Source organism: Carya illinoinensis, chromosome 3, assembly GCF_018687715.1.
Source record: "Carya illinoinensis cultivar Pawnee chromosome 3, C.illinoinensisPawnee_v1, whole genome shotgun sequence".
NCBI classification, from domain to species: domain Eukaryota; kingdom Viridiplantae; phylum Streptophyta; class Magnoliopsida; order Fagales; family Juglandaceae; genus Carya; species Carya illinoinensis.
In genome coordinates, this window is record NC_056754.1 from 44,349,309 (window position 1) to 44,374,386 (window position 25,078).

General features: G+C 38.1%; 2 protein-coding genes across 5 annotated transcripts; both read right to left on the minus strand.

Annotated features, from left to right (window-relative positions):
- Positions 1-239: 239 nt before the first annotated feature.
- Positions 240-3,943, minus strand: LOC122304345 (5'-nucleotidase SurE-like). The gene is made up of 10 exons (XM_043116564.1): positions 3,539-3,943; positions 3,154-3,248; positions 2,955-3,022; positions 2,818-2,861; positions 2,600-2,677; positions 2,330-2,483; positions 1,303-1,455; positions 1,080-1,190; positions 770-835; positions 240-683 (listed from the first exon to the last, which is right to left on the minus strand). Exons 1-10 carry the CDS (start codon positions 3,868-3,870, stop codon positions 585-587), a joined length of 1,200 nt encoding a protein of 399 aa, XP_042972498.1. The 5' UTR covers positions 3,871-3,943; the 3' UTR covers positions 240-584.
- A 2,491-nt stretch (positions 3,944-6,434) lies between these two features.
- On the minus strand, positions 6,435-22,057 carry LOC122304346. Of its 4 annotated transcripts, none has more exons than XM_043116566.1 (9): positions 21,646-22,057; positions 19,677-21,109; positions 11,834-11,902; positions 11,450-11,578; positions 9,810-9,860; positions 9,237-9,374; positions 7,589-8,716; positions 7,328-7,488; positions 6,435-6,659 (listed from the first exon to the last, which is right to left on the minus strand). In XM_043116566.1, the coding sequence occupies exons 1-7, from the start codon at positions 21,824-21,826 to the stop codon at positions 7,781-7,783; spliced, it is 2,937 nt and encodes a 978-aa protein (XP_042972500.1). In that variant the 5' UTR covers positions 21,827-22,057; the 3' UTR covers positions 6,435-6,659; positions 7,328-7,488; positions 7,589-7,780. The 4 variants fall into 4 exon arrangements, with proteins under 4 accessions (XP_042972500.1, XP_042972501.1, XP_042972499.1 ...); XM_043116567.1 differs by having other exon boundaries at positions 6,435-6,851; XM_043116565.1 differs by having other exon boundaries at positions 6,435-7,488.
- Positions 22,058-25,078: the final 3,021 nt, after the last annotated feature.

Sequence of the window (25,078 nt, forward strand, 5' to 3'; positions counted from 1 at the left end):
ATACCCAAGAAAGTTTTAGTTGCAAGGTTCCCGTCATGGTATTTACCATTTAGCTATGGTAATGGAAACGTCTACAGTGATTGTAACCCATATGCAAAACTTAAAAATTAAAAATTAAAGTTGAGCTTTAAGAATATTAGTTTGAATATTTATTACTAATCTACAGGTAGGTTGATAGAGCTACTTTCAGAGGCAATTCAAGGTCTGCCAAAGTTAGGAACGAAACATGTACATCAGGATGGACACTAAACAAGAAACTAATAAAAATACTGACTATAATCATGAGTATTTTGCATTCCTGATATAAAACCCAGATCGCACACAATACCTCAAACCAGCCTTTCCAACCAAAGCATGGATCAGACATTTAAGACCTGCCTACTATAGGTGTAACTGAGTTTAGAAAGCAACCTAATTCATTACAAGGAGAACCACAATTTCAAAAACTAAAGGAAGAGCCTGGGATTAGTCGGGGAAGCTGTTCCTGGGCACCCGGTGCCAATAAAAAAAAACTACAGGAAGAGAAGACTTGCCAAGTATTTTATGGTGTAGGAACATTGTAAGAAAGATGAAAACGAGGGGCATCATTGCTCATTTGCAAGTGCAACAGCAAGCCAGTTTGAAGCCGATGATTGAATCTCTATCCAGTTGGCTGGATTTAAAGATAAAGGAGTAATTGCAACCTGTCGTGCCAAAAGGCAACCTCAGAATCAGCAATCAAGGACAAGAGATAGACAGAGAGATGACAGACAAGGAGAATTTAACTCACAAAGCCATCTTCAAGTGCTTTGTAATCTAGATCTTCATCTGCATTTTTCTGATCCTTGTCTTCTAGCTGCGAATGTGGAAATAACAAGTGCTCATAAAAGATATTTCTTGAAATAATCCAAAATTGCAGGGAGAAAAATAGAATAAAGTAGCAATTTAGGGCTATGGATTCAACAACAAATTATAAGGACGGCTCGACCCCCCCCCCCCCCCCAAAAACCCAAAATAAAAAATAAAAAGAAATAAAAATGGGGAAGGGTCATTAACAGAGGGCTTTGCCTAGTATTTCAAAGATGGGAGTTAGTTTGAACCTCTAAACGGAAGTATTTCTTCACAGTTTCTTGAGAACTAAATTTCCCTGCAACTCCAACTGATTCAATCTCCACATTTTTCCGATGAATGTTCAGGCGACGCGCTGCACCCTAATAATATCATAAAGTACATACAGTTTAAGAATGGCAACTGAGAAATAGCAATATCTACTCAACCATGAGACTAACATGGTGGCATTATGGTATCAAACACAGAACTCACAGCAGCAGAGGCATCTCGGCTGAGCTGTGCCAACTTAATACCAAGGCTTTGCTGATTGGACATGAAATGGCCAGCAGAGGGATGCCTGTTTGCTGATACAGCACGCCAGCTTAGAAAGGACCTCCATAGACTCTGCTTGCTCACCTTGAAGCCCTGTCAAACAAAAAGTATAGCCTAAATACATGAAACACAACTGCAACTAAAAAGCACTTGAGTATGACTCAAGCAAACTGTGATGACTAATGGAAGGACTCCAGTCCACCGGACGTTCTGGCTAAAATTTCACAAAAATATGACCCATCACATAACGAAAGGGCCTTTGACAGGACAATCTATGCCTAAAAAGTGTACTTAAACATCCACGATAATGCAAAAAGGCATCCACATATTTTTAATTCAAGCATACTTCATCAATTTCATCTGGTGCCTAGCAGTTACCCACACAATGTTTTAAATCCACATTCCTCATTTATATGATTGCGAAATAAAACAATACACATCATCTCCCATCACACTTAAGATTATGAAAGTTTATTATCCTTCAATGGGATCAATCTCAATTGCAGGCACATGCCTTTTTTGGCTGCCCAACTCATTGATCTGGCAAGAAATATGACTTTGATTTTCTTTCAAAGAGGGAGAATTGCTACCCATACAATCTCAGGAATTGAAAAAAAAAAAAGAAGAAGTTGAAATATGCCATGGAATAGCATTTCATTTTCTTAGAATTTTCCTTTTGGACTCTTTTTTTTTTTTTTTTATAAGTAATATAAAATTATAATTTTCCTCTTGGACTCTTACTATCTGATGACTAAAAGATATAAATTAACATCCGGAAGATCCTTCATAGAAATATTCTAATGTTCTTGTCATACCGTGGACAGATGGATGCAAATAAGTCATTTTTTATATAAAGAGGATCATTAGACTCGTTTAGATATCTAATTCTTAGTAACAAGAACTCCCTACATTGCAAATTTAGAATGCTCCCACACAATCCAAAAACACAGCAGTTGGAGAAGCAAACCTTGTTCATCAAAGGACAACTGGGAATCTGAATATTCAGCAAGAAACTTTTGGGGAAAGTTCCTCTCTCAATATCTCTTACAGCTGCATGTATTAGTGGCAAACAAACGATGACCGCATCCTTCAAATCACTTTCATATCTCATGTCTTTCTTCCTGAATGGAACTTTGACATATAATATACTCGATGGGTGCCCATTTAAGTGGAGGGTAAACAAATACCAAAAAATAAGCGGAACCAATAAGAAACAAAGCACCGAAGATGCAATTACCAGTTCAATGATATACAAAGGGATGGTACACCACAAATCAGTGCCTCCCTAGCTCCAGCAACAGCCCCAGAGTAAAACCTAAACTCATGGGAACCCAACCAACATCAGCGCAAAGAGAAATATAATTCGACAGTAAACCCATACGACCAACATTGTTAGCTGAATAACTTTTCAGCAATAAATCTGGCCTTCAAAGAAAACAAGAACAAATTACTCACATGTTGTTACCACAACTTGATCCCTTGTTTACTCCACTAACGACCTGTATGTATACATTAATAAAATATTTAAGGGAATATTGGTGCTCAAAAATTAACGAGAAATTAAAAACAGTATCAGATTCTTAACTGCATACCAAATCAGGCTTTGGCCAAGAAAACAAGGCCCCGGATAAAGCTAGAGACACACAATCTGCAGGAGTGCCTGATCATAAACATAAAATGTAGCACATTTCATAGATTCTATTTCCGGGAATATAACTATATAGATCACTCAAAGACAAGCGGCATTGTAAAATGAATAAAAAAAAGTATAAAATCTGAACGCCGAGATACCAGAAACTTCATAAGCAGTGGCGCCGCATTTTTCAACGGAACACGCAGTAAGCGTCTCCCGGATCGTCACCGAATGACCGGACATCGACCCATCCCTGCAAAGAGCCAAATTCAAATTACTCAAATCGTCGTGGTAAGTACATTTCATTCCATTTTATATAAAACAGAACAGGAAATTTATCTGACCAAATGCTGAGGAAGCGAGGAAATGGATTGAATTCACCCCAAGAACAAATAACAGTAACAAGTTTTGCAGGGGAATATAAAAGAAAGGTAAAAAATAAAATCGGGAGCTTCTACTTTCCCACACTTTCTCAAAAAATAAAAATAAAAACGGAGGGATCATAACGCAAAACGAGAGCAAAATGGCTTTTAAGGAACAGACGATTGAGGAGCGCAGACGTGAACATCGAAACGACCGTCGCAAACCAGAGCTTCAACTAGGAATGTGAGACCCGGAGATTGTATGCCTTCCTCATTGGTCACCAACACCACAGGTTTCAAGCAATCGTTCTCCTTTTTCGACACTTCAGCACCTGAACATGGCGAAGTAGCCGAAGAAGAAGAAGAAGAAGAAGAAGAAGAAGGAGCTTCAGTTGGTTCGTGGATTTTGTTAGAGTGGCCCTCAACGGAGTTGTTTTTCCTGGTGATGAGAACTTGCTGAAGATTAGAGATCAAAGACGGAGGCATGAAGTTTTTCTTCACAGAGGTGGCCATTTGAGACAGACACAGATGCTTAGAGCAATTGCTCGAGTGTTCTTCATAAAAATACCCCGAAGGCAGCGACTGTAATTTTAATTCCTATAATTTATGAGAAATTAAACTCTAAAATATTATTAATAATCAAAGTTTTCCTCCGAGTTGAATTATTAGTAATTTTATTTTCCAAACTCATTCAAAAAAGTTGACACGTGTCTTCTTTTAAATACATAATTTCTTAAAAAACTGAGTATATAAAAATAAATCTATTAATTAATATGATTTCATACTAATCGTTAGATATATTTTACAATAAAAATAATTTTACAATCTTATTTATCATATCAAATTACGTTAATTTGTAAATGTATTTTTATATAATTATTTTGTATCTAAAGTATTTTACTTTCTTAATACATGTCAATTTTTTAAGTTAGATTTTTAGAAAAGAAAAATACTTTAACCACATAATAATTACATAAAAATAAATTTATAAATTGATATAATTTATTGTGATACATCAAATTATAAAATTATTTTATTATAAAATATATCTAACAAATCTCATAAAGTTATGTTGGTTTGTAAGTTTATTTTTATATAATCTTTTTACATATAAATCACTTCTATTTAAAAAAAAAAATTGTGTAGCCGTCAATAAACACTTAATTAGGTCGACCGAGGCTTCCTCCAAATTGGAAAACAGCGCCATTCATGTATTGGTCTTGCGAGGGACTAAGTTTCTTTTGTTATTTTTATTTTCAAAATGAATTGGAGGAAACCTCTTTCAAGTTTCAATCCATTTACAAAATTGGCATTTACTGAAAGGTCAATTAAGTTGTCGATAGCTTAACAAAATCAGAGCTCAGGGAGAGTCTTGTACTTTTCATAATTGGAATAACTTATCACGAATGGTGAGGAGAGTTTTAGCAATAGACAGAATAAATATCCCTTATTTACGATATAAATGAGTTCATATTCAATTTTTAGGTACAGTAGTTAAAGGTTATAACTACGATTTTTCTTTGCCAAAAATAAAATTTTAAATAAATATTTTTCTTTAAAAAAAAGAACCATATAATATTTTAGTGAGAAACACCTAACAGTTTTTTTTTTTAAAATATATATATATATATAATCTTAAAATGTGTAAGTCACACGTACTTGTTTTGATTTAAAAAAATAATAAGATCCGTTATTAAAAAATAGATTTGTTAGTGTGAATCTCAAATTTATCCATTTTTTTCAAATGAATTAGACTTTCACAATCTAAGACTGTAAAAATCATTTCTTAAATAGAAAATATTTTAATTTCTCTTATTTAGATTTTAAAATTTATATAAATGTCAAAAATAACATAAATTTAAAGGAAATTATTGTGCATTTGAAGTTTCAAATTCGATGTTTATTTTAATAAGGCTTGACTCAGTTGCTTGGTAATTAATTATTAAACCTAATTTCGTGTTGGATGGTCTTATACCTAACTTAGCGCTCATTGATCCCATCTATTTCGCTGTCACATGACCTCTTACATTTCTGCGCGTGTAATTGTGTTTTTTATTTCTGTTTTCGGCAGCTAAATTGTGATCCTATTTTGAATGGAAAAACATATTGACCATTATACATTAATTTATTTATTTTTTTATTGAATTTTTCTCACATTGAGGCTACAACGTTATTTTGTGGATAAAACTAATCTTGGCTACCGTCTCATTCAAATAGTCAGATGAGATAAAAAATTGATTAATAGAAATTAGATAGTTTATAAATAGTAGTAAAATAGTTTGAATTAAAATTTTTATTAAATTTTAGAAAATTAGAGAAAAAAATTGAATAAAAATATGATAAACTTAAAATATTATTTTTTTAATATTATTTTTGTTTTAAAATTTGAAAAAAAAAATTTATGTGAAAGTTTGAAAAAATTGTAACAATTATTATCGATTAGATGAAAAATTATGAAAGAGAAGTTGAAAAGCATTTGTATTTGAATAGTTTGTATTTCAATGTTTAAAAACACCACTTGCTATATCGTCTATTACAATTATAAAATACAAACATTTTCTTATGCAATCTAATGCAACAAGCTTTTATATCGATGTTATTTTTATTGTGTTGATAAATAGCCTTGTAAACAAAAAAAATTTATTAGTTTTTATCCTATAGAAAGGGGTGAGCCTAAGTAAGTTTAGATGTGTGGGGACAAGTCAAGTATGATATAAAGATGAAAAGTGAGCATAAGCATTGCTGTGTTAACATCATTAACTTTGACTGGGAAGAATAATTTTGAATCAAATTCAAAGAGTTTGAAAGGTGAAGTTCAAATTTCAAACAAGTTTGAATGTAGCTGAAAAATTTTTCAAAGACCATGTTGATGAATGATGTCGCTTTTCTACTTTTTCTTTTAGCTTTATAATGTTTAGGCAACGATGAGTCTTCTCCATGATAATAGCACTCTATAGCAGTGTAGGCAAATGCTCAATAAGGTCAGCCCCACATACACCACAGAGAGTCCCACATCGGGCAAACTTCTAACACAATCCAATGCCTTTTCCAAAACCTAAAGCAAGTGGCAAGAGCTCTTCCTACATGGTATATTACGTATAAAAGAAATCATACGTAATTCCTTCACATGAATTGCAAGCATCAAAAGGCTGACAGATAAATAATTCAACTCAGTACTACAACCATATGCCGCAAATAATACTCAATTTAGTTACCCGGGATAGAGACAACATCAACATGGGTGCTTTTCCTTGTCCTCATCAGATCCAAGAGCACTTGGATCATTTGCAAGCAACAGCCAGCTGAAAATCATGTTCACAGAAACGAATCAGGAATATTAATACAGCTTTGAGGAGACTTTTTCGGTTGAGCACTGCATTCATACAAACTGCATCCTGCAGCCTTAATACGCTCCAGTTTCAAAATTCACCTCCCGTAAATTTGAGCATTGGATCTTCAATCCAAAAACCTCATGAACTTGCCAAAACTTGAACCTATGTAAGAATCTTTTGCTTTTAAAGAATGTTGAGCAAAGTAACAAATCGAGTAAGATTTCATATTTTAGAATAATAATTTATACAAGCCCCAAATGTACAAGCCTCGTGCTTGTGCATTTGGGACTTGTCCCTAGCATCACTCTTCATATTAATCTGACATGCACCCTTAATATTCAGACGAGCAGCAAATTTCATTAGAAAAAGCAACCTGAACAGGTAGTCGCAAATTGCTGAAGCATAAAAAGAAGAAAAACAAAGCAATGACTAGGCAAGTAAAAGGTTGCTTCATTATCAAGATCCCATCACAAGTTGGCAGGTAGCAAATTCAAGAAAATAGATGCAAGGATGAAGAAGGTGGATACGTCTATAAAACCATTGCTGCAATAATCTTCTTTCCCTTTAATGGCAATACTAAACTTAGAATTAATGGGATGCGATGTAACTACTGAAAAGAAGCTAACCAAGGCAATTACCAGGAGATCAGTTTTAAGACCAGTCACATGTAACTGGCTTCTCAATAAATCAGTATATAAAACCTCAACGTAGAAAACCCATCTGGAGTCCCTTCAAAGCAAAGATCTCAAGTGATCATAATCATGGACCTCACATTCACAATGCAGCCATCATAATCAATCTACATTTGAAATTTCAAAACAGAACCCACAGTTAGTTTTTCCCTGTTAATAACAAAAGCATTGAAAGCATAAAAACATCAATGAAAATGCAAATCGCACCTGATTCTGAAAACAAGCTGCATGAATACAACATTGTGCCATTGAACGACAAAAGAGGAGGTACGGTACCAAAGAATGTCTTTACCACAAAAAATCTGTGCTTTACTTTTTTTTTTTATTATTAATAAATCTGCGCTTTACTTAAGCCGATCAGACATCGGATCCAGTCCCAACCAACCTGGATTTTACCCTTTACAGCTTAGTCTTACTACCATCGCCAGACAAGAAGTCAAGAATTTTTGAAGCTTTTGCCAAATCATTTTGGGAACTTCTAATTGTAATACTATTAGTGTCCTTACCAACCTCAGCACTGAGGCCGAGAGAACTAACAGACTGATTCGTTTTCACTTTTGATTCATACTTTGCTGCAAATAGTGTTAATGAGAGTGCCTTCCGGGCTGAGTTTGGTGCATCTTTATAATTCACAGAAGCTAAGGTGTCTGAAGATTGACTTGAAGCAATTACAGAAGCTAACAGCCTTGATGAGCTTGAATTTGAGTTTTGATATTTGCTACATGCAGCTTGTCCCTCTATAACAGCTCTATCAATAACAGTATTGCAACCAGAAGGATTGATGGCCTTTCTCTGACCGGTAGAATCTTGTCTCGGTAAATTCAAACTGTCCAATAACGTTAGTTTGGAAGCACTGTCCGCATTTGAATGCATGCTAGCCATGTTTTTACCAACAGAATCATCCAATGGAGCTTTTCCAAAGGAGAGAAAGTTTATTCCCTTTGGTACCCCACTCAGTGAAGTTCTATTTGGAATCTCAGCCGTTTTTTGAAATGTGTCTGATGCACTCGGGATTGCCAGATTCCCAACTTTGGCTCTCCCATTGCTACTTGGAGAGAAGCTTCCTTGTGTAAGCATACTAAAATTGACCACTGGAGATTTCTCAGCAGGAGGGAGGCGGCTGATTCGTTTGGGTGCAACTGCAGATGGTTTCACAAGAGTCTTCACATTTGTGGGAGGATGTGCCCCTGTGGAGTTGGAGAAGGCATCATTCTGCACGGAGCTACCCACAATGTTCAGTTGCTTCTTAATATTTTTCTTAGCCAGTGAGGATGGAGTCTTCAACTCAGGCGTGCAATAATTCGAAGGAGCTGTGGAATCTTCCTTGGTTGGTATCTGAAATGAGAGTAGCCAATGAAAAAGTAACTTAACTTCTTGAGAATTAATCTCAATTACTGGGAGTAAATATTCAATTATTCACTTATTATTTATTTTGTTTGTTTGGTAGAGAAAATAGTAGTTATGCACGTGTTACACTGCAATGTAGTCTCAAACAATCAGGCTACAGTATTTCAAAACATTAAAGAAGAATTGCCTTCATTCCCTCAAGCTCTCATTCCTTTTGTAATTAGACCATCAAGCAACGGAAGTTGTCACTTGGCCCCCCAATTAGAAACTTAAAACATAAGTTTTAAGGTTCAACCACTAATATTGTACTACGTCATCTATTTGTTAAGATTGTACCACGTCATCCACTTTTCGTCCATTTGAATGGTTAGAACTTAAAGACAACGTATGTTGCACTCTAATTGGGTGGTGGCTGTGTCAATTGGTGATCAACTAACAAAAGGAGTGGTAGCTTTAGAGGGTAAAGTTTAATTTTCCCAAACATTAAATAAACCCAAAAGCGTAGTACCTTGTGTGAAAACATACAAGCATCACCTCTGCTGCAGAAACCTTTCACATAATTGTCACAGGGATACTTCGAGAGCTGATGATCAAATGGACAGTCATCTCCTTTCATGCATGAGTGGCGTGCAAAATAACTGCAGGGCTGCAACAAGAATGGAGAAGAGAGAGAGAGAGAGAGAGAGAGAGAGAGAGAGAGAGTCTGTTAGGCCTTCAAGAGATGTTACTGAGGGAGCACAAAATTGTGTTACTGCATATATCCTCGAACTACAATCAAACAGCAGATGCCCATCAAAGGATAACAAGCAATCCAGCAACTCAATCCATTAATCATAACAGACTCCAGCCTTTTTTTTCATAGGAAAAAGTAAAATTTTATTGAAGTAAAGGTGAACAGGAAGTACACCGGCAGTTTACAAACAGCATGCCTAATTACATCTTGGTACTAGTGAGAGATACAAGGGGGTCATGAAAATTATCCGTATTACAGACTCCAGCTAACTACTGCTAATTGGCCAGTTGTAAATAACAAGAGTTTTATAATGCAGCAGCTAAAAAAAGCATAGGTTAAAGAAAATACCGTAGATTTTGTCAATGGTACTATATCATGTGAAAACTGGCACTTGTCACCCTGTGAAACAAGGATAAGTTATTGTATGAGTAGATGGGTAGAGGAAGAAAACCCAAAGTCATGTAGATTATATGATAAAGAAACAGTATAATAACATCATTTGATAAGTCAGCCACACAAAATGATTGGAAATTTAGAAGTGGTAGAGGGGAAGGGGAAGAGAAACTGTGTTGAACTCTTGTCACAAATTACTTTCAGTTCATGGTATTAAAGGGCACACTTGTATGCCCTACATCAGAGAAACAGTGGAGGGGATATGCATATGCCCTACATCTACAAATCGACACTCCTTTCAATAAATATTTTGGACAAAATGAGTACCGTTCTTATGTAGTGTTTTATTTTTTTTCTTGATGCATGCATAGTTTTGAATTTCATTCTGGTCAGAATGGCTGGAATTTTCTGGACTACATTCTATTCCGGATTGATTAATAACAATTTTATAATTTTCTTGTGTTTGAATGGCATTTTTATAAATTTCAAATTTAGATAGCATTCATATAATTTTAAAATCTAAAAGGGATTTATATGATTTAAATTTTTTTGTAACTTTAAATATGTCCCCTCATTCTCTTTTTTCTTTTTCTTTTTTAAATCTCATTATTTTTAATAATTTCTCAGCTCTTTATTTTTTTCTTTTTTCTTTTTTCTTTTTTTTCTTTTTTTTTTTTTTTTGTTCTCAACTCAAGTTTGTGATTTTTTCAATATTATCTTTTGACACCAATATCTCTACTTTTTTTTAATGTTGTCAGCATATATTCATTTTAGAAATTTTCAATTCTTCCACATATATATATATATATGGCTAATCCCAAAACAGTACACCAGAATGCACTAGTACCGAATATTCTGTTCCAGTACTTAAACCAGAATGATCTGCAGAATGGAATTTAAAATATTGGGCGTATGACCTGATTGCTCCACAATAAGTTAACATGCAAATGAACACAAACTGCAGAAAAAGCATGTTACTAAAGCAGATGGTTCTATACAAGAAATGAATGATATAAGGGGTACATAAGTTCGATAACCAGGTAATTTTACTTTCCTATGATCTTAATATATAAATAGCCACTTTCATGCATGGAAACAAAGCAGTATTTATGAGGTAGAAACAAGAGAAAGCCCAGAATTTAAAGCATGGGAAACGAGAAGAACCAATATCTCCCCAGCCAGAATTTATATTTGGTCCAGAGCCACATGAAATGGACATTGATTTTCTTTTCTTTTCTTTTTTTCTTTTTTTGATAAGTAAGAATGAACAATAGATTGATTTTCTTTTCTGGAAAAAAATGTGTTGTTTCCAAAGACATGACAAGAATGTAACCCAAACAAGACAATCAACAACTAAACCTCTATAAGAAAACTAGATTTGTCAAAATATGAAATTTGCTGCTTGTTGGAACACATTACAGATTATTGCCATAGATGCAGGGCCAAAAAACTGATGAAAATAAATTTTTAAGTGATTATGGTATAAACATCAGAATGCACCTTTGCAGCATGACAAGGGTTTTGTGAAACTTGATAGAATTAGTAATCAGCATTAAGATCAAACGAGAATAATATGACAGGGAGCATTGTACAACCTGGTGGCACCTTCCCTTGAGATAATGGCGGCAATATGTCACAGTTTTTGGTTTTGACACTGGATATAGTTTCAACCTTTTAACACCAAGCTCTCTGTTCTTTTCTGCTCGTCTCTTTCGTTCTTTTAGCTACAGAATACAATAGTCATTAATGAACAGATTAAATAAATACTTTAAAAGAAGATAGAATTATATTCCCCACTTGAAAACTTGCTATTAAAAATGGAGTGAATTAATCTTTCGGGAGATTCTGAGGAGTACCAAGCCAACACCCGATAAAATTCCTTAGAAAGAATGGACAATCAATAAGCTTCATCAAAATATGCATAAATATACAAAGAGCATCCAAGCAATAGAGGAGACCGAAGAGATATTTTTAATTACCTTTTTCTTTTCTTTCTTTTCTTTAGAAAGAGGGCCCCGCTTTTTCTTTTTGCTGGAATTAGCATGTTGCTGCAGTGCAGATGACAAACATCAAATCAGAAGGGTTACATGTGGACGAACACCATAAATTTAGTGACTTCCCAATTTTAGGACCACAAACATTTCTGTGTGGAGAAAGTGTGTGCATCACATACTTGGTCAGATGTGCAGGGGTTTATGCATTTGAGAAAGGGAAATTTCAGAATCAACTTGTCATATTGATCAGTTATATTTAAAAGAATTAATTTTTATAAAAAAAATAGCAGGCTATGGAAAAATGTAAACTCATAGTCACTTGTCTGGTATTGAAATCAATAGAGCTAAAACTGATCATTTCTACTCAAAGTGAAAGCAAGAACACATCCCTTTGCCCTCAATGAGATAAGTTGCAGAGTTCTAAATATTAACCACAGTTAACTCAAATTAGCATAACAATGATAGAAAATGCTTCCTTATTGGAAATCAAGACCATGTCTATTGAATTCTGTAAGTCATAAGGCAAAATTTCCTCTTCCACTGCATTTAACATCCTCAATTCCAGAAAATGAGCTGTTGTTTAAAACAGTGTTGTTAAAAGTGTTCTTAATCTCCACCCCCATTTTTCCTCACCATCTCTCCCTTCTTTCTCTTCTCTTTCTTCTCTCCCCATCTCTCTTTCTCCCCTGTTTCTCTGCGATGGACAATGTTAGGCATTTTTCAGTGGAGTCCAAATCTTTTGCTTTCTCAAAGGTGGGTGCAAATTGTTTTCGTATTCTTGAGAAAAGCAGACGCATGGCTATTTATCTATTAGTCAACGAGGCAGCGGCTTCATGGGTGGTGAAAATGGTGGTGGAAGCCACCGAGACCAGGTGGCGTGAGAATTTCTTCAGGAAAATGAGGGTCGGTAATGGGTTTCTCATGCTTCATCTACTCAGAAATGCTAGGGGCTGCTACCTCCATTTGGAGGAGTTCATCAATGGGAGAAGAAGAGGCTCTCTGATCATCCCCGAGGGCGTCAAGGGCTGCGGATGGGAGGGGTTCGCTTATAATCTCAAAAAGGTGGCTGAACGTGAGACTCCAAGCCGGGTTGGGGAGCTCGGTTTCAGGCCGTCTGCCACGCCGCCGGTTTCCTACGCCGCGGTCTTGTCTGGTGCAGCAGCAGAGTACAGCTCTACCATGGAAAAGTTGGGAGACAAGCCTGGTTTTTGCCCAGTGGACTCGGAAGGGACTTCTGACAGTGGTACTAAGCTAGGTGATATAGAAGGGGTGTTCTGGGATGTAAAAGCCAAGCTTACTGGTGTACTCCAAGATATTGCCTTTTTGATGAATAAAGTTGATATGGGACTCGGCATGGTGATGGGACGGGGTAAGGGGTTCACGTCTACCTCTCTCCAGCTAGTTCCAGAAGACCGTTTTCCCAATATGGGAAAGAATGACTCTGCAGCAGAGAAATATGAAGGTTCAGGGGCCTTAATAGGCTCTCAGCCACTCGGGCCGTTGACAGGCTCGGGGCCCAAGCCTCAGAGCCCACTGAAGGTTTTGAACCCTCAGCCCCCCCTCACACGGGCTTCGAGCCCACGGCCTCAGGCCTTAAGCCCACGGTCGCGGGCCTCCTCACAGGCCAACCCCCCCTTTCGGGTTGAGTCTGAGACCCGGCAGGTAAGCCTTCAGCCTCCCCTCACACGGGCTTCGAGCCCACGATCCCGGGCTTTAAGCCCACGGTCTCGGGCCCCTCCTCAGGCCGGACCCCCCACCCGAGTCGAGCCCGTGACCTGGCAGCTTTCATCACACGGGCCTTCCTCGTCTCGGTCCCAAGACCCTTCTTCCAGCACTGTCAACCACACTCCACCGGCACCTTTGCCGGCAACCACGCCGACATCACAGAAACGGCTGATGGACTCCAGCGTACCTACCGGCGTAACCGACGCACGGTATAAGGTCACGACAGCGGCAATTTCGACCCCAGCAAAGTCGCCTGAGGAGGAAAACGACGTCTCAGTCGTTCCTCAAGCCTCTGGGAGCCCGATGCCGGCACAGATAATCCCGATCTGCCCCTTGGAGTCTTCTAGGTTTTCTTCCGATGGCAATCTGTCCCCACGAGATGAGGACCACCCCTTCCCAGCAACCTGCGCAGCCTCTTCCTTGGTGGGAACTTCAGAGTTTACTTCCAGGGTTCTTTGTACTCTTGAAGAAGAGGCAAATCATGGTTCTGAAGAGGAGGAAGAAGAAGTGGTAGAGCTTGGCAATCTGTCCCCACGAGATGAGGACCACCCCTTCCCAGCAACCTGCGCAGCCTCTTCCTTGGTGGGAACTTCAGAGTTTACTTCCAGGGTCCTTTGTACTCTTGAAGAAGAGGCAATTCATGATTCTGAAGAGGAGGAAGAAGAAGTGGTAGAGCTTGGATCAGGTTCTTTGGTTCCTTTCACTGTTATGGGCAACGAAGGGGATGATCCCAGTCCACTTTGCTCGTTGCCCCCAGCACTTCCGTGGTCTGACCCACAAACAGATTGGGTGCTAAAGAAGGTAGAAGACATTCGGCTTTGTGCGGGGATTTCTTGCGCCGGCTTTGAGGATCAACTGACAGCACTGTTCACGGCCATTGCAACAGAGCAGTTTCCCAACCTCCGATCCGCCAGCAAAAGGGAGAGGGAATTAAAGAGACTCTCATGCTCCGTAAATTATGGTCGAGAAGGAAGCACTAGCAGGGAAAGATTTACTGAGAGGGCGAACTTGGGTGATCCATGAAGCCCAAGATCCTTTCATGGAATGTTCGAGGTTTAAACAACCCGAACAAACGCCTTAGAGTGAAGAACCTAATCCGAGATTGGAAGGCGGACATCCTTTGCTTACAGGAGACCAAGTTGAAGTACGTAAACAGGAAAATTATCAGAAGTTTGTGGAATTGCGCTTATGCGGGATGGACCAGCTTGCCCTCCAAGGGTGCATCAGGGGGTATTATTGTGATGTGAGATAAGAGAGTTGTTGATTTGGTGGAAGAATTCATTGGCGAGTTCGTGGTTGCATGTTCCTTTAAATCTTTGGAAGACGGGTTCGGGTGGGGCTTTGCATGTGTTTATGGTCCAAATAATGATAATAACAGGAGGCTCCTTTGGGACGAGATTGCGGGTTTGTGTAGCTGGAGGGAGGGTCCTTGGTGCATTGGAGGCGATTTCAACATCACTCGGTTCTCGAGTGAAAGGTCGGGGGACTCCAACTCGGGATCAACCATGGCTGATTTTTCAGCCCTAATCTTCAAGCTAGACTTGATTGATCTTCCCCTAGGAGGGGGCAACTATACTTGGTCAAATGGGAGGGTATGGTCTCGTTTAGATAGATTTATTGTCTCTCCTTCTTGGGAGACACATTTCCCCACTCTTTGTCAGAAGCGCCTCCCCAAGCTTTGCTCAGATCATTTTTCACTTTTGTTGGACTGTGGAGGTATTCAAGAGGGACGGAGATATTTCAAATTCGAGAATATGTGGCTGAAGGTAGAGGGTTTTATGGACAAAATTAGAGCTTGGTGGTCCTCCTATCAGATCTCGGGCACCCCCAGTTTTGTTTTAGCCGGAAAACTTAAACCCTTGAAAAATGATCTGAGAACATGGAATATGGAAACCTTTGGGAAACCAAATGACCAAAGATATAATTTTTTTCAGGAATTACAGCTTTTCGAGGATAAAGAAGCGACTTCGGCCCTCACGGCTAAGGAGAAGGAAAGGAAAACAAGGGTGATAGCTGAACTGGAAAAAATCACGCTTATGGAGGAAATATCCTGGAGACAAAAATCACAAGCCCTTTGGTTGAAAGAAGGGGACAAGTGCACTAAATTCTTCCATCGTGTCGCCAACTCCCATAGACGAAGCAACGCCATTGAGGTTCTTCATTCCGATGGGAGGATTATCTCCAATAGGGCAGCCATCAAGGAACACATTGTTTACTTTTACGATCATCTGCTTAAAGAGCAACATTCTTGGCGTCCTAAGGTAGATGGATTGACCTTTGAATCTATTGATGCATCAAGTGCAGCGTTGTTAGAAAGGAGGTTTGAAGAGGAGGAAGTACTCAAAGTTTTAAAAGGGATGATAAAAGACAAGGCCCCAGGCCCCGACGGTTTCACTATGGCTTTCTTTCAAGCTAGCTGGGACATCGTCAAGGAGGACATTATGAAGGTATTCCTCAAATTTCACGCTTTTTTGAAATTTGAGAAAAGTCCCAATGCCTCCTTTATTGCCCTTATTCCGAAAAGGGTAGGCTCAGTAGAGGTGTAGGAATTTTGCCCCATTAGCTTGGTGAGTGGGGTTTACAAAATTATTTCCAAGGTGTTAGCCCAGCGGATGAGCATAGTTATGGCGAAGATCATATCGAAATCCCAAAACGCCTTTGTGAAAGGGAGGCAAATTCTTGACTCCGTCCTTATTGCTAATGAATGTCTGGAAAGTCGGGTCAAAGCCGGCATTCCCGGTATCTTGTGCAAGTTAGACATGGAGAAAGCTTTTGATCATGTTAAATGGGACTTCTTGATACACATAATTGGCAGGTACAGTTTTGGGGAAAGGTGGTGCCAATGGATAAAACATTGTATCACAACCGTCCCTTTTTCCGTCTTGGTGAATGGCACTCCCGAAGGCTTCTTTAATAGTTCCCGAGGCCTGCGACAAGGAGATCCCCTATCACCTCTTCTTTTCATATTAGTGATGGATGTCTTAAGCAGAATGTTGCATAGAATGGTGGAGGGTGGTCACATCTCGGGTTTCTCAGTGGGCGGCTCCACCCACGGTAATCTCTCAATCTCTCATCTTCTCTTTGCCGATGACACATTAATCTTTTGCGAGCCAAATCCTGATCAAATCCTCTCTCTAAGGGCTCTATTGCTCTGTGTTGAAGCTGTCTCCGGACTCAAGGTCAATCTTGCAAAATCTGAAGTGGTTCAAGTCGGAGAGGTCGGTAATCTAAGTGAATTGGCTGGTTTGCTAGGCTGCAAGGTGTCATCCTTACCTATGAAATATTTAGGTCTCCCTTTGGGGGCTTCACATAAATCCAAAACAATGTGGGATGGGGTGGTCGAGAAAATCGAATGTAAACTTGCAGGTTGGAAACGACTTTACTTATCCAAAGGTGGTAGAGTCACTCTTATTAAGAGCACTCTATCCAACCTTCCCACATATTTTCTCTCCCTTTTCCCCTTGCCTGCAGGTGTGGCGCATAGACTGGAAAAGACCTTCCGTGATTTCCTATGGGGTAGCTTGGAGGACGTGAAAAAGTTCCATTTGATCAAATGGAAAAAAGTATGCACACCCATAGCCAATGGCGGATTGGGGCTCCGCAACTTGAGAACTCACAACAAAGCACTACTTGGCAAATGGCTATGGAGATACCACAGGGAACAAGACGCCTTTTGGAGAGAAGTTATCAACAGTAAATATGGAAGCATGCGAGGTGGTTGGTGTTCCAACCCAATAAGAGGGGCTCATGGTGTAGGTTTGTGGAAATTCATACGCAACGGTTGGGAAGCTTTTTTTGCTAATTGCAGACTTGCGGTGGGAAGGGGCAATCAAGTTAGCTTCTGGCACGACTCTTGGTGTGGCGAGTTTGCTTTGAAGACCACTTTTCCTTCCTTGTACAGGATTGCGTCTGATAAGGAGGCCACAGTTGCTGATAACTTCGACAGTTCTTCTACCTCCACCCACTGGTCAGTAAGATTCACTTGAACGGCACAAGATTGGAAATTGGGAGTCATCGCTGATTTTTACAGCGCGTTACAAGCATCAATTTTACATGCTGATAGAGAAGATCATCTCCTTTGGTCGCCCACAGGAAATAAGCGTTTCTCAATACATTCCTTTAACAAGGTACTCTCAGCACATCCCTCCTTTGTATTCCCTTGGAAGTGCATTTGGAGGACTAAGGCTCCCTTAAAAGTGGCTTTCTTCGTATGGCTAGCATCTCATGAGAGTATTCTGACTATTGATAAATTGAGAAGACGCGGCCTCTACTTGACGGATTGGTGTTTTATGTGCAAACACAATGGTGAGACAGCAGATCACCTTCTCCTCCATTGTGAAGCTGTCACGGCTCTATGGGATGACATCTTCACAAGACTAGACTTGGCGTGGGTAATGCCTAGAAAGGTGATTGATCTTTTGGCTTGTTGGAGAGGAATCCAGGGTAAGGGCCAGATTGCAGATATTTGGAAAATAGTGCCACTTTGCCTAATGTGGTGCACATGGAATGAAAGGAATAGTCGTTGTTTTGAGGACAAGGAGCGATCTCTGGAAGGCTTTAGGGATTTTTTTTATCACACTTTAGTTCTATGGGCATCCTCTATTGTAATGAATGGCACTTCTTTTATTGAACTTTAAGCTGCGAAGTAGCAAGGCTCTTTGTATACCCCCTGTGTACTCGGGCCTTGCCCTTTTCATGTTCTAATATATCTCTTTTTACTTATCAAAAAAAAAAAAAAGTGTTCTTAAGCACAAATCCCCAAGGCCAAAGCGCTTCGCTTTTCACTTATGAAAAGCGAAGCGCATTTACAAAAGCAAGGTTTAAGAGTACTTTTGGGGCTTTTCGTGTGAGCTTAAAGTGCAGAAAAGTGTGCTTTTGTTATTTTATAATAAAAAATTATAAAATATCAATTCAAGACCCAGAAAATGACGTACAATTATTATTAAGTATTTAGTTAATATTGAAGATCATGTATGTACTGTGGTGCCACATGTTGTCATATGTGAAAGGCTTTGACTTGATATAATAGTCTAAGTTGGCTTTCTAGATGGATTGGTATTTGACTGCTTGTGTTAGCATAAAAGTCAATACCTACAATTCTTGAGCTTTTTGGTCATGGCCTTTTTGGTATATTTTGATTTAATTTAACCATGTACTTTAAAGCAAATCAAGTAAATTTTTTTGAAGAGTGGCTATAAAGAATCATATGTGTATATCAGGTAAAGCAAAACAGAATTATATACAATATTATGTTTAAATAAAGCTTGGCCACCACGTGGGTGGCCAAAATGGCCATTCCATTTTTTTTATTTACGTTAGATATTTTAAAATGAATTTTCTTATAATAGAAACTTTATTTATATAAAAATATTGACTTATTATTATTATTTCTAAAAAACTAATATAATTATTTAAGAAAGAATTATTTTGACAAGTGGAAATCTGTGAGGTTGCCACATGTTTTCAGTCAACATTGATAGACAAAAAATTAACAGAGGGTCTTCTTTCTAATTAACTCATATTAAATGGGCTTATTTCTCAGAAAAAGAAATTACACTATCTTAAACCTAAATACCCATAGTACAAGGGTGTTTGATTAAACTTCCTAAATTGTATTTAATTACTTGATTACTTTTTTATCAGTTATCTAATTAGTTGATTACTTGATTTTCATATTACATAATACTCTAATAAATTGAGCTAATAGGCTAAATATATATTATCATCTTGCTTTTTAAAACTTTTGTTATTGCATTTTGTGGATTCTTACTTATTATACACTAGTTTTAAAAATATGCACTTTACTTCAATCAGCCTCACGCTTGTGCTTTGCACTTTGCACCTAGGCTCTAAATGGCATTTACGCTTAAGTGCACCTAGCGCTTTAAAATCTAAACTATTTAGCAAAATTAATAGACCATTATGAATTGAACAGTACTCTAGAAAATGGAGGACGCATATTTTATCACAGGGACAGCTCTAACAACCAAAAGTAAACAGACCATTCCAATAGACGCCGTTACAAAAAAATATCAAAGATTCCCATAAGGAAGTGCAAAATATAAACCTGTAAGTCAAATAATAAAAAATATCAAAATCATACCTCCTCTGTAGATGTGATTTTGTGGGAATCAGTTGTATTTTTTGGTGAAATCTGTGCATGCGATTCTAGATCACTGGGACAAGCTGGTGTAGGACAACCACCCTCCTCGGCTCCACCTTTCTTTCTATTTTTTCCATCCTCTAGCAGAATGTCATGCATATCTGCCATTTTAGCTTTCATAGGTTTTTGGTGAAAACTCATTTCAGGTCTAAGTGTCATCTCGTTTCTATTGCATTCCTCTGGTTCAACTTCTCTATTATTGTTAGCATTGTCAACTGTGTCCACATTAAAGGAAGTGAACTCAATAGCTTTTCCTTTTGCGCTATTCAGTTCATTGTGGTGGAACTCTTTCTTATCAAATACATCTAGAGATATTTGCATGTCATCTACACTATTCTCCCCTGACACCATAGCATCTTCCGAAAACATATCCAATGACTTGTCATCTGTTCCATAGTCACCAGAAATTTCTCCCTCTTCAACGTCTCCATCTTCAGCCATATGATTGGGAGAATTCAAGGAGTTGCTACTATGAACTGATTTCTCCAATTGTGTCTGAGCCTGAGGGGTTTCATTCTCTGATTGGACCACATCAGTCTTCAGAAAGAAACTTTCCCCATCCATATTCTCACTTCGTTTTGGAGGTTCGCCGAACATATCTTTATCTAAAGACAAGTCAAAGGCTTCAGAAATATTTTGAGTAGAGCATATTCCCTTCTCAATTTCTGTATCCTTGGTAATAGGAGTGTGGAAATTCTTTGCATGGCTGGAAGAAACTGATTTCACCATTTCAATGTCCATCTGCTGCATTTCGTACTTTATATCAAATGAATTAGTTTTCGAGGATAAGGCCTTATCTTTACCATTCTCTATAGGTTCTAGAACTTCACCAATCACGTTCTTATCTAATAACAAATTAAAGGCATCGGTATTCTTTTTTTCATTCTCATCTCTCTCCATAAGAATGTCCTGACATGCAATATGTTCTGCTTGGGTATTCATCACTGTAGCATTATCACTATTGCCCTGGTTTTTGTCCGATGATGCGGTTGGGGGGTTAATACCATTTCCATTTACAGGTTCTTTATTGGCTGTCACGATACGCTCTAATTCATCCTTTAGAAATTTTTCTGGACAAAATCTTCTATCTTGGAGGCCAATCCCATCAGCGCTCTCATCAAAGGTCACGTCCATACATTTTGACAAATCCTCGTTTTCTTCTATAGCCATTTTTCTCTCTATCTCATCTATCCCCACATGTTGTGCATCACTGAACCCTCGGTCTTGGACACCAATAACTTCAGAACTCTCATCAGATTCTGTCTCTTTCTGAGTTGCCAACTTTGGGGGCTCCATTCTATTAGGACCGACCAATTCAGAACTCTCACAGACTTCTTTCCCAGTCGCTTGCTCCAATTCATCACTGCCATAATCTTTTAACAAACAATGTCAATAACAATCAGAATAGCACGATTGAGACTGATATTATAAAAGATAAAGAACTTGTTAACAGGTAAAGGTCATAGTTCCACTCCACATGATCTTATTGTTTTTCTAAATCAAATTCCCGCACCAGGTATAAAGATTATGATTCCTGGTGCTTCGATTTCTAGAAAAAGTAAAATTGGGAATCACTCAACCTCACGCAGAAGTCATTAAGCAATGCTTGCTAAATTCAAAGTAGTTTTCTAGGCTAAAACTGATAAAAATAATCCTTAGGTAGGTACCGTGTGGATTGGCACATGGAAACAGCTTTGCTTGCTTTCATGACCGAAAAGCAAAGGATATCAACATTTTTCTAAAGCAATACACTTACTTTCAATCTTCCAACTAAGAAATTCCGAACAACTTAATTTCTCAGAAGGCAAAAACAGCACTCAAATCAAAGACTTGTGAGAATCTGGAGCAAGAAACCCCCACAAGTTGAGAAAATTACAGTAATGAAACTGCGACATGCTTGAATTACTACCTGAATTTAGCTCCGGATGTAGAACTTGAACAGCCGAAGGAAGCTGAGAATTTTCATAACAATGAGATAGGATTCGAACAAGAGTAGTGTAAGTATCACTCTTGAGGTGTGACCGACAGCGAGTGAAAGAGAAAAGAGGCGTTTCTGAGGGTTTGGGGGCTTCGATTTCTGCTTTCTCCATCGTTACCGAATAAGGAGAAATCGAATTCAATATTCTTGCTTATCAGAAGAAGAAACCCTAGGCTGGGCGGGGCTAGCTCTGAAAGTCTTCCGAAGCAACGCTCACCACCCCGAAAGCTAAATTCGGCTGAAGACGACGTGAGAAGTCGGTGGGTTTAAGGAAGGATAATCGACGTGAGCTCTGATGCACAAGGCTTATGGCTGGGACAAATATTTTCAAAGAATAATTGCGTCAGCCACTATTTGGCTTCAGCCGGAGCATACCTTACGTGGTGTTACAGTAAAATGACATTTCTCTCCCTAAAAACAGAACGTCGGAAGATCATTTTCGCTCATTTCAAACTTTCTCCTCCTCCTCTCCTCTCGTCTCCGAATCCTCCCCACCCACCCCCCACCTCCCACGAGCAAAACCCCCGCATCGCCCAGAAAACTCACCCTCATTCGAATCTAAAAAAAGTAAAATACATTCTCGTAGAGTATTTTCTCTATTTCAAACTTGCCCCTCCTCCTCTCCAAATCTTCCCCACCCCCCACGAGCAAATCCTCTTCCCCCCCATCCCAATCTTCTCCCCCATCCCCACCCCTAACCCCCGCGTCGCCCAGAAAACCCACCCCCATTCGAATCTGTCCTGCAAAATACTATCTGGTTCGTCGCGTCGCATCACCTTCCTCTGTCATATTTGTTTCAGCGGCGCTTGCTCAATCGCATAGGTAAATGTTGTACCTAGTTTTCCTTTCAAATGATTATCAAATTAATTTACTGAGAAATTTGTTTTGTTGAGTATTGTGAGATGGGTTTCGATAGAGATGGGTTTCGAAAGATATGGGTTTCGATAGAGATGGGTTTCGATAGAAACTGGTTTCGAAAGAGATGGGTTTCGAAAGACCTAGGGCATGGACCAAAAGCCTTATTTTCTGCTTGACGAGCTCGGTTTTACAAACATTATCATTTACATTTTGAAGTCGAACAAAAGAGAGATAATTGTTCTGGTACTCTGCCTTTTCCTTAAGACTCTTTTTTATGAGATCATTGTATCTAGTTATGATAATGCTATGTTATAATTTTTCCATGATTATTAGTTTGATCTGTGTAGTGGAAAAAAGTACCAAAATAAATTAGCAAATATATAGTTTTGGTTGTGCATAAAACAAAATAAAACCGAAAAGAATGTGATGAATCATGAAAAAACTTTGCTAATAATTGGAATGGCTCACACCTACTGCATGTGATGAATCATGCAAATAATTTAAGCCCTTCTAAATATTTATAATACATGAAAGTGGTACTCATTAAATGTGCATAGCTTGTATCAAATATGGATTGCCCAAATGTGTATTGGGTGTATGCTTTTAGTTAGTTTATCTCTTTTCAACCTGATGTTGTTGGTTAATTTTACTTGGTAAGAAAAATATCTGACATATTACACATAGGCCTGTAGATCTTGGCATGCCAAGTGGTGCGTATTCTAATGGACATGCTTACTGTTTTATTGTTCACGAAGAATCAACTGGATAGACTGGATTTGTGCAGGGGTTCAAGTCTGTTTATTTGGTTTTGCTAGTGATTTTCTGCATCTTTCTTCAGCAGTCATTCATTAGGCTCTATTACCGTGTACTGGATTATCACAATTAGATAGACTCTTGTGTTTGTACTTGTCATTCAATTTTTTGAAGGTGGCATAGCATCATCACAATCATCATCTTCATTTGGTGATTTTGTGATGGAATCACCAACTTGTTGATGTGGCTTAAAAACACAACTAAAGACATCCCGCACTAAGTATAATCCGTTCAGAAAATTTTTTGCTTGCCCAAAATATGATACGGTAAAGCAGCTAATCCTTAGTCATAATATTTGCTAATATTCAGGCTTCCAGCCTATTCATGTTAATAATTGAGAGTTTGAACTGGTTGCAGGGCGATGCACGGTGTGAATTCTTCTTGTGGACGGATATATATCTTTTACTAGATCAAAACATTCGAACTAGAGAGACTAAAGTTTGGACTATGTGGGATGAGGTCTTGCTACCAGAGTGCCAAGTGCAGAAAAGGGAGGAGAAAGTAAATGAGAGAGAGAGAAGCCTGAAAAAAGCTAATAGAACATTATTGTATTTGTATTGGATTCTCACAACTGTAATAATTATAGCTTGGTATGGATAAATTGGAAGTTGACTGTCATGTATGAACCTTTTTCATTTTGTGCTTGTTCCCCACATGTAATTAGAGTGTTTGTAATAGTTTTGGTTATGATGTACAACCAAGGGGAATTTCCAGCCACCTTGTATAATTATTTAGCTCTTTAATTAATGAATATATGTATCAATTATGTATCCATTCAGATTCTGTTATTGAGTAGCATCTAGAAATACCAATTAAACTGTTATTGAGTAGCAGACAGATTATATGCCTATGTAAGTTTCCAGCCACCTAACCTGATGCATGAAATATGGTCCCTTTTGTGTAAGTTTGGACAGTTTATGTATTTCTAGAATTTGAAGAAGAATACCAAAGGGAATAACTAATACCGTGACTTGCATACATTAGAATCAAACTCATCGTATTACATCCAAGTCATACGTATAAGCCAACAGAAAGTTAAATACATTCAGACTGTCAAATTTGTTCTATTAAATTCATAAGCATCACGTAGATGGGTGACTTTGTGTTTGCCAAAAGCTCATTCAGTGCTACTCTTCTGCCCAAAAAACTGATGCATGATCCAGAAAGTTTGCGCTGTATATGTTGCCGTGCATCTTAAAGCCGCCTAACCAAGACATATCTCCCTCCTGAGTTGAAAATCAACTCTATCATCCCAATGCCTTCTGACCATATACAAAGCAAAAATTAATGAATAAATAGACAATCTTGGTAAGTCGAAGTTTCATAATATGTTCTATAAATGCCGAGCCTCAACAAAAGTTTGCACTATAAACTTGAACAATAATTCTCATTTAAAAAATACAAAACTTAAACAACTTTTAAATTTGTTTCATGAAATTTTCAACATGTACAAAAAAGGTTGAGGTTCAAGGATATCAAACCTTCGACTTTTAACCACCTATATTTTCCATAGCAACACACTAATGATACTGCCACCCCTGCTGCTCAACACCACTACCAAGATATAGAAGTAAGACCCAAAAATTCTGACAGTAAAAAAAAATGTTGCAAAACTGTAAAACAAGCCTATTGTATAGAGAACTCACACCTGTTACATATCTCCAAAAGCTTTGTTAACCATCGGCACCTTTTC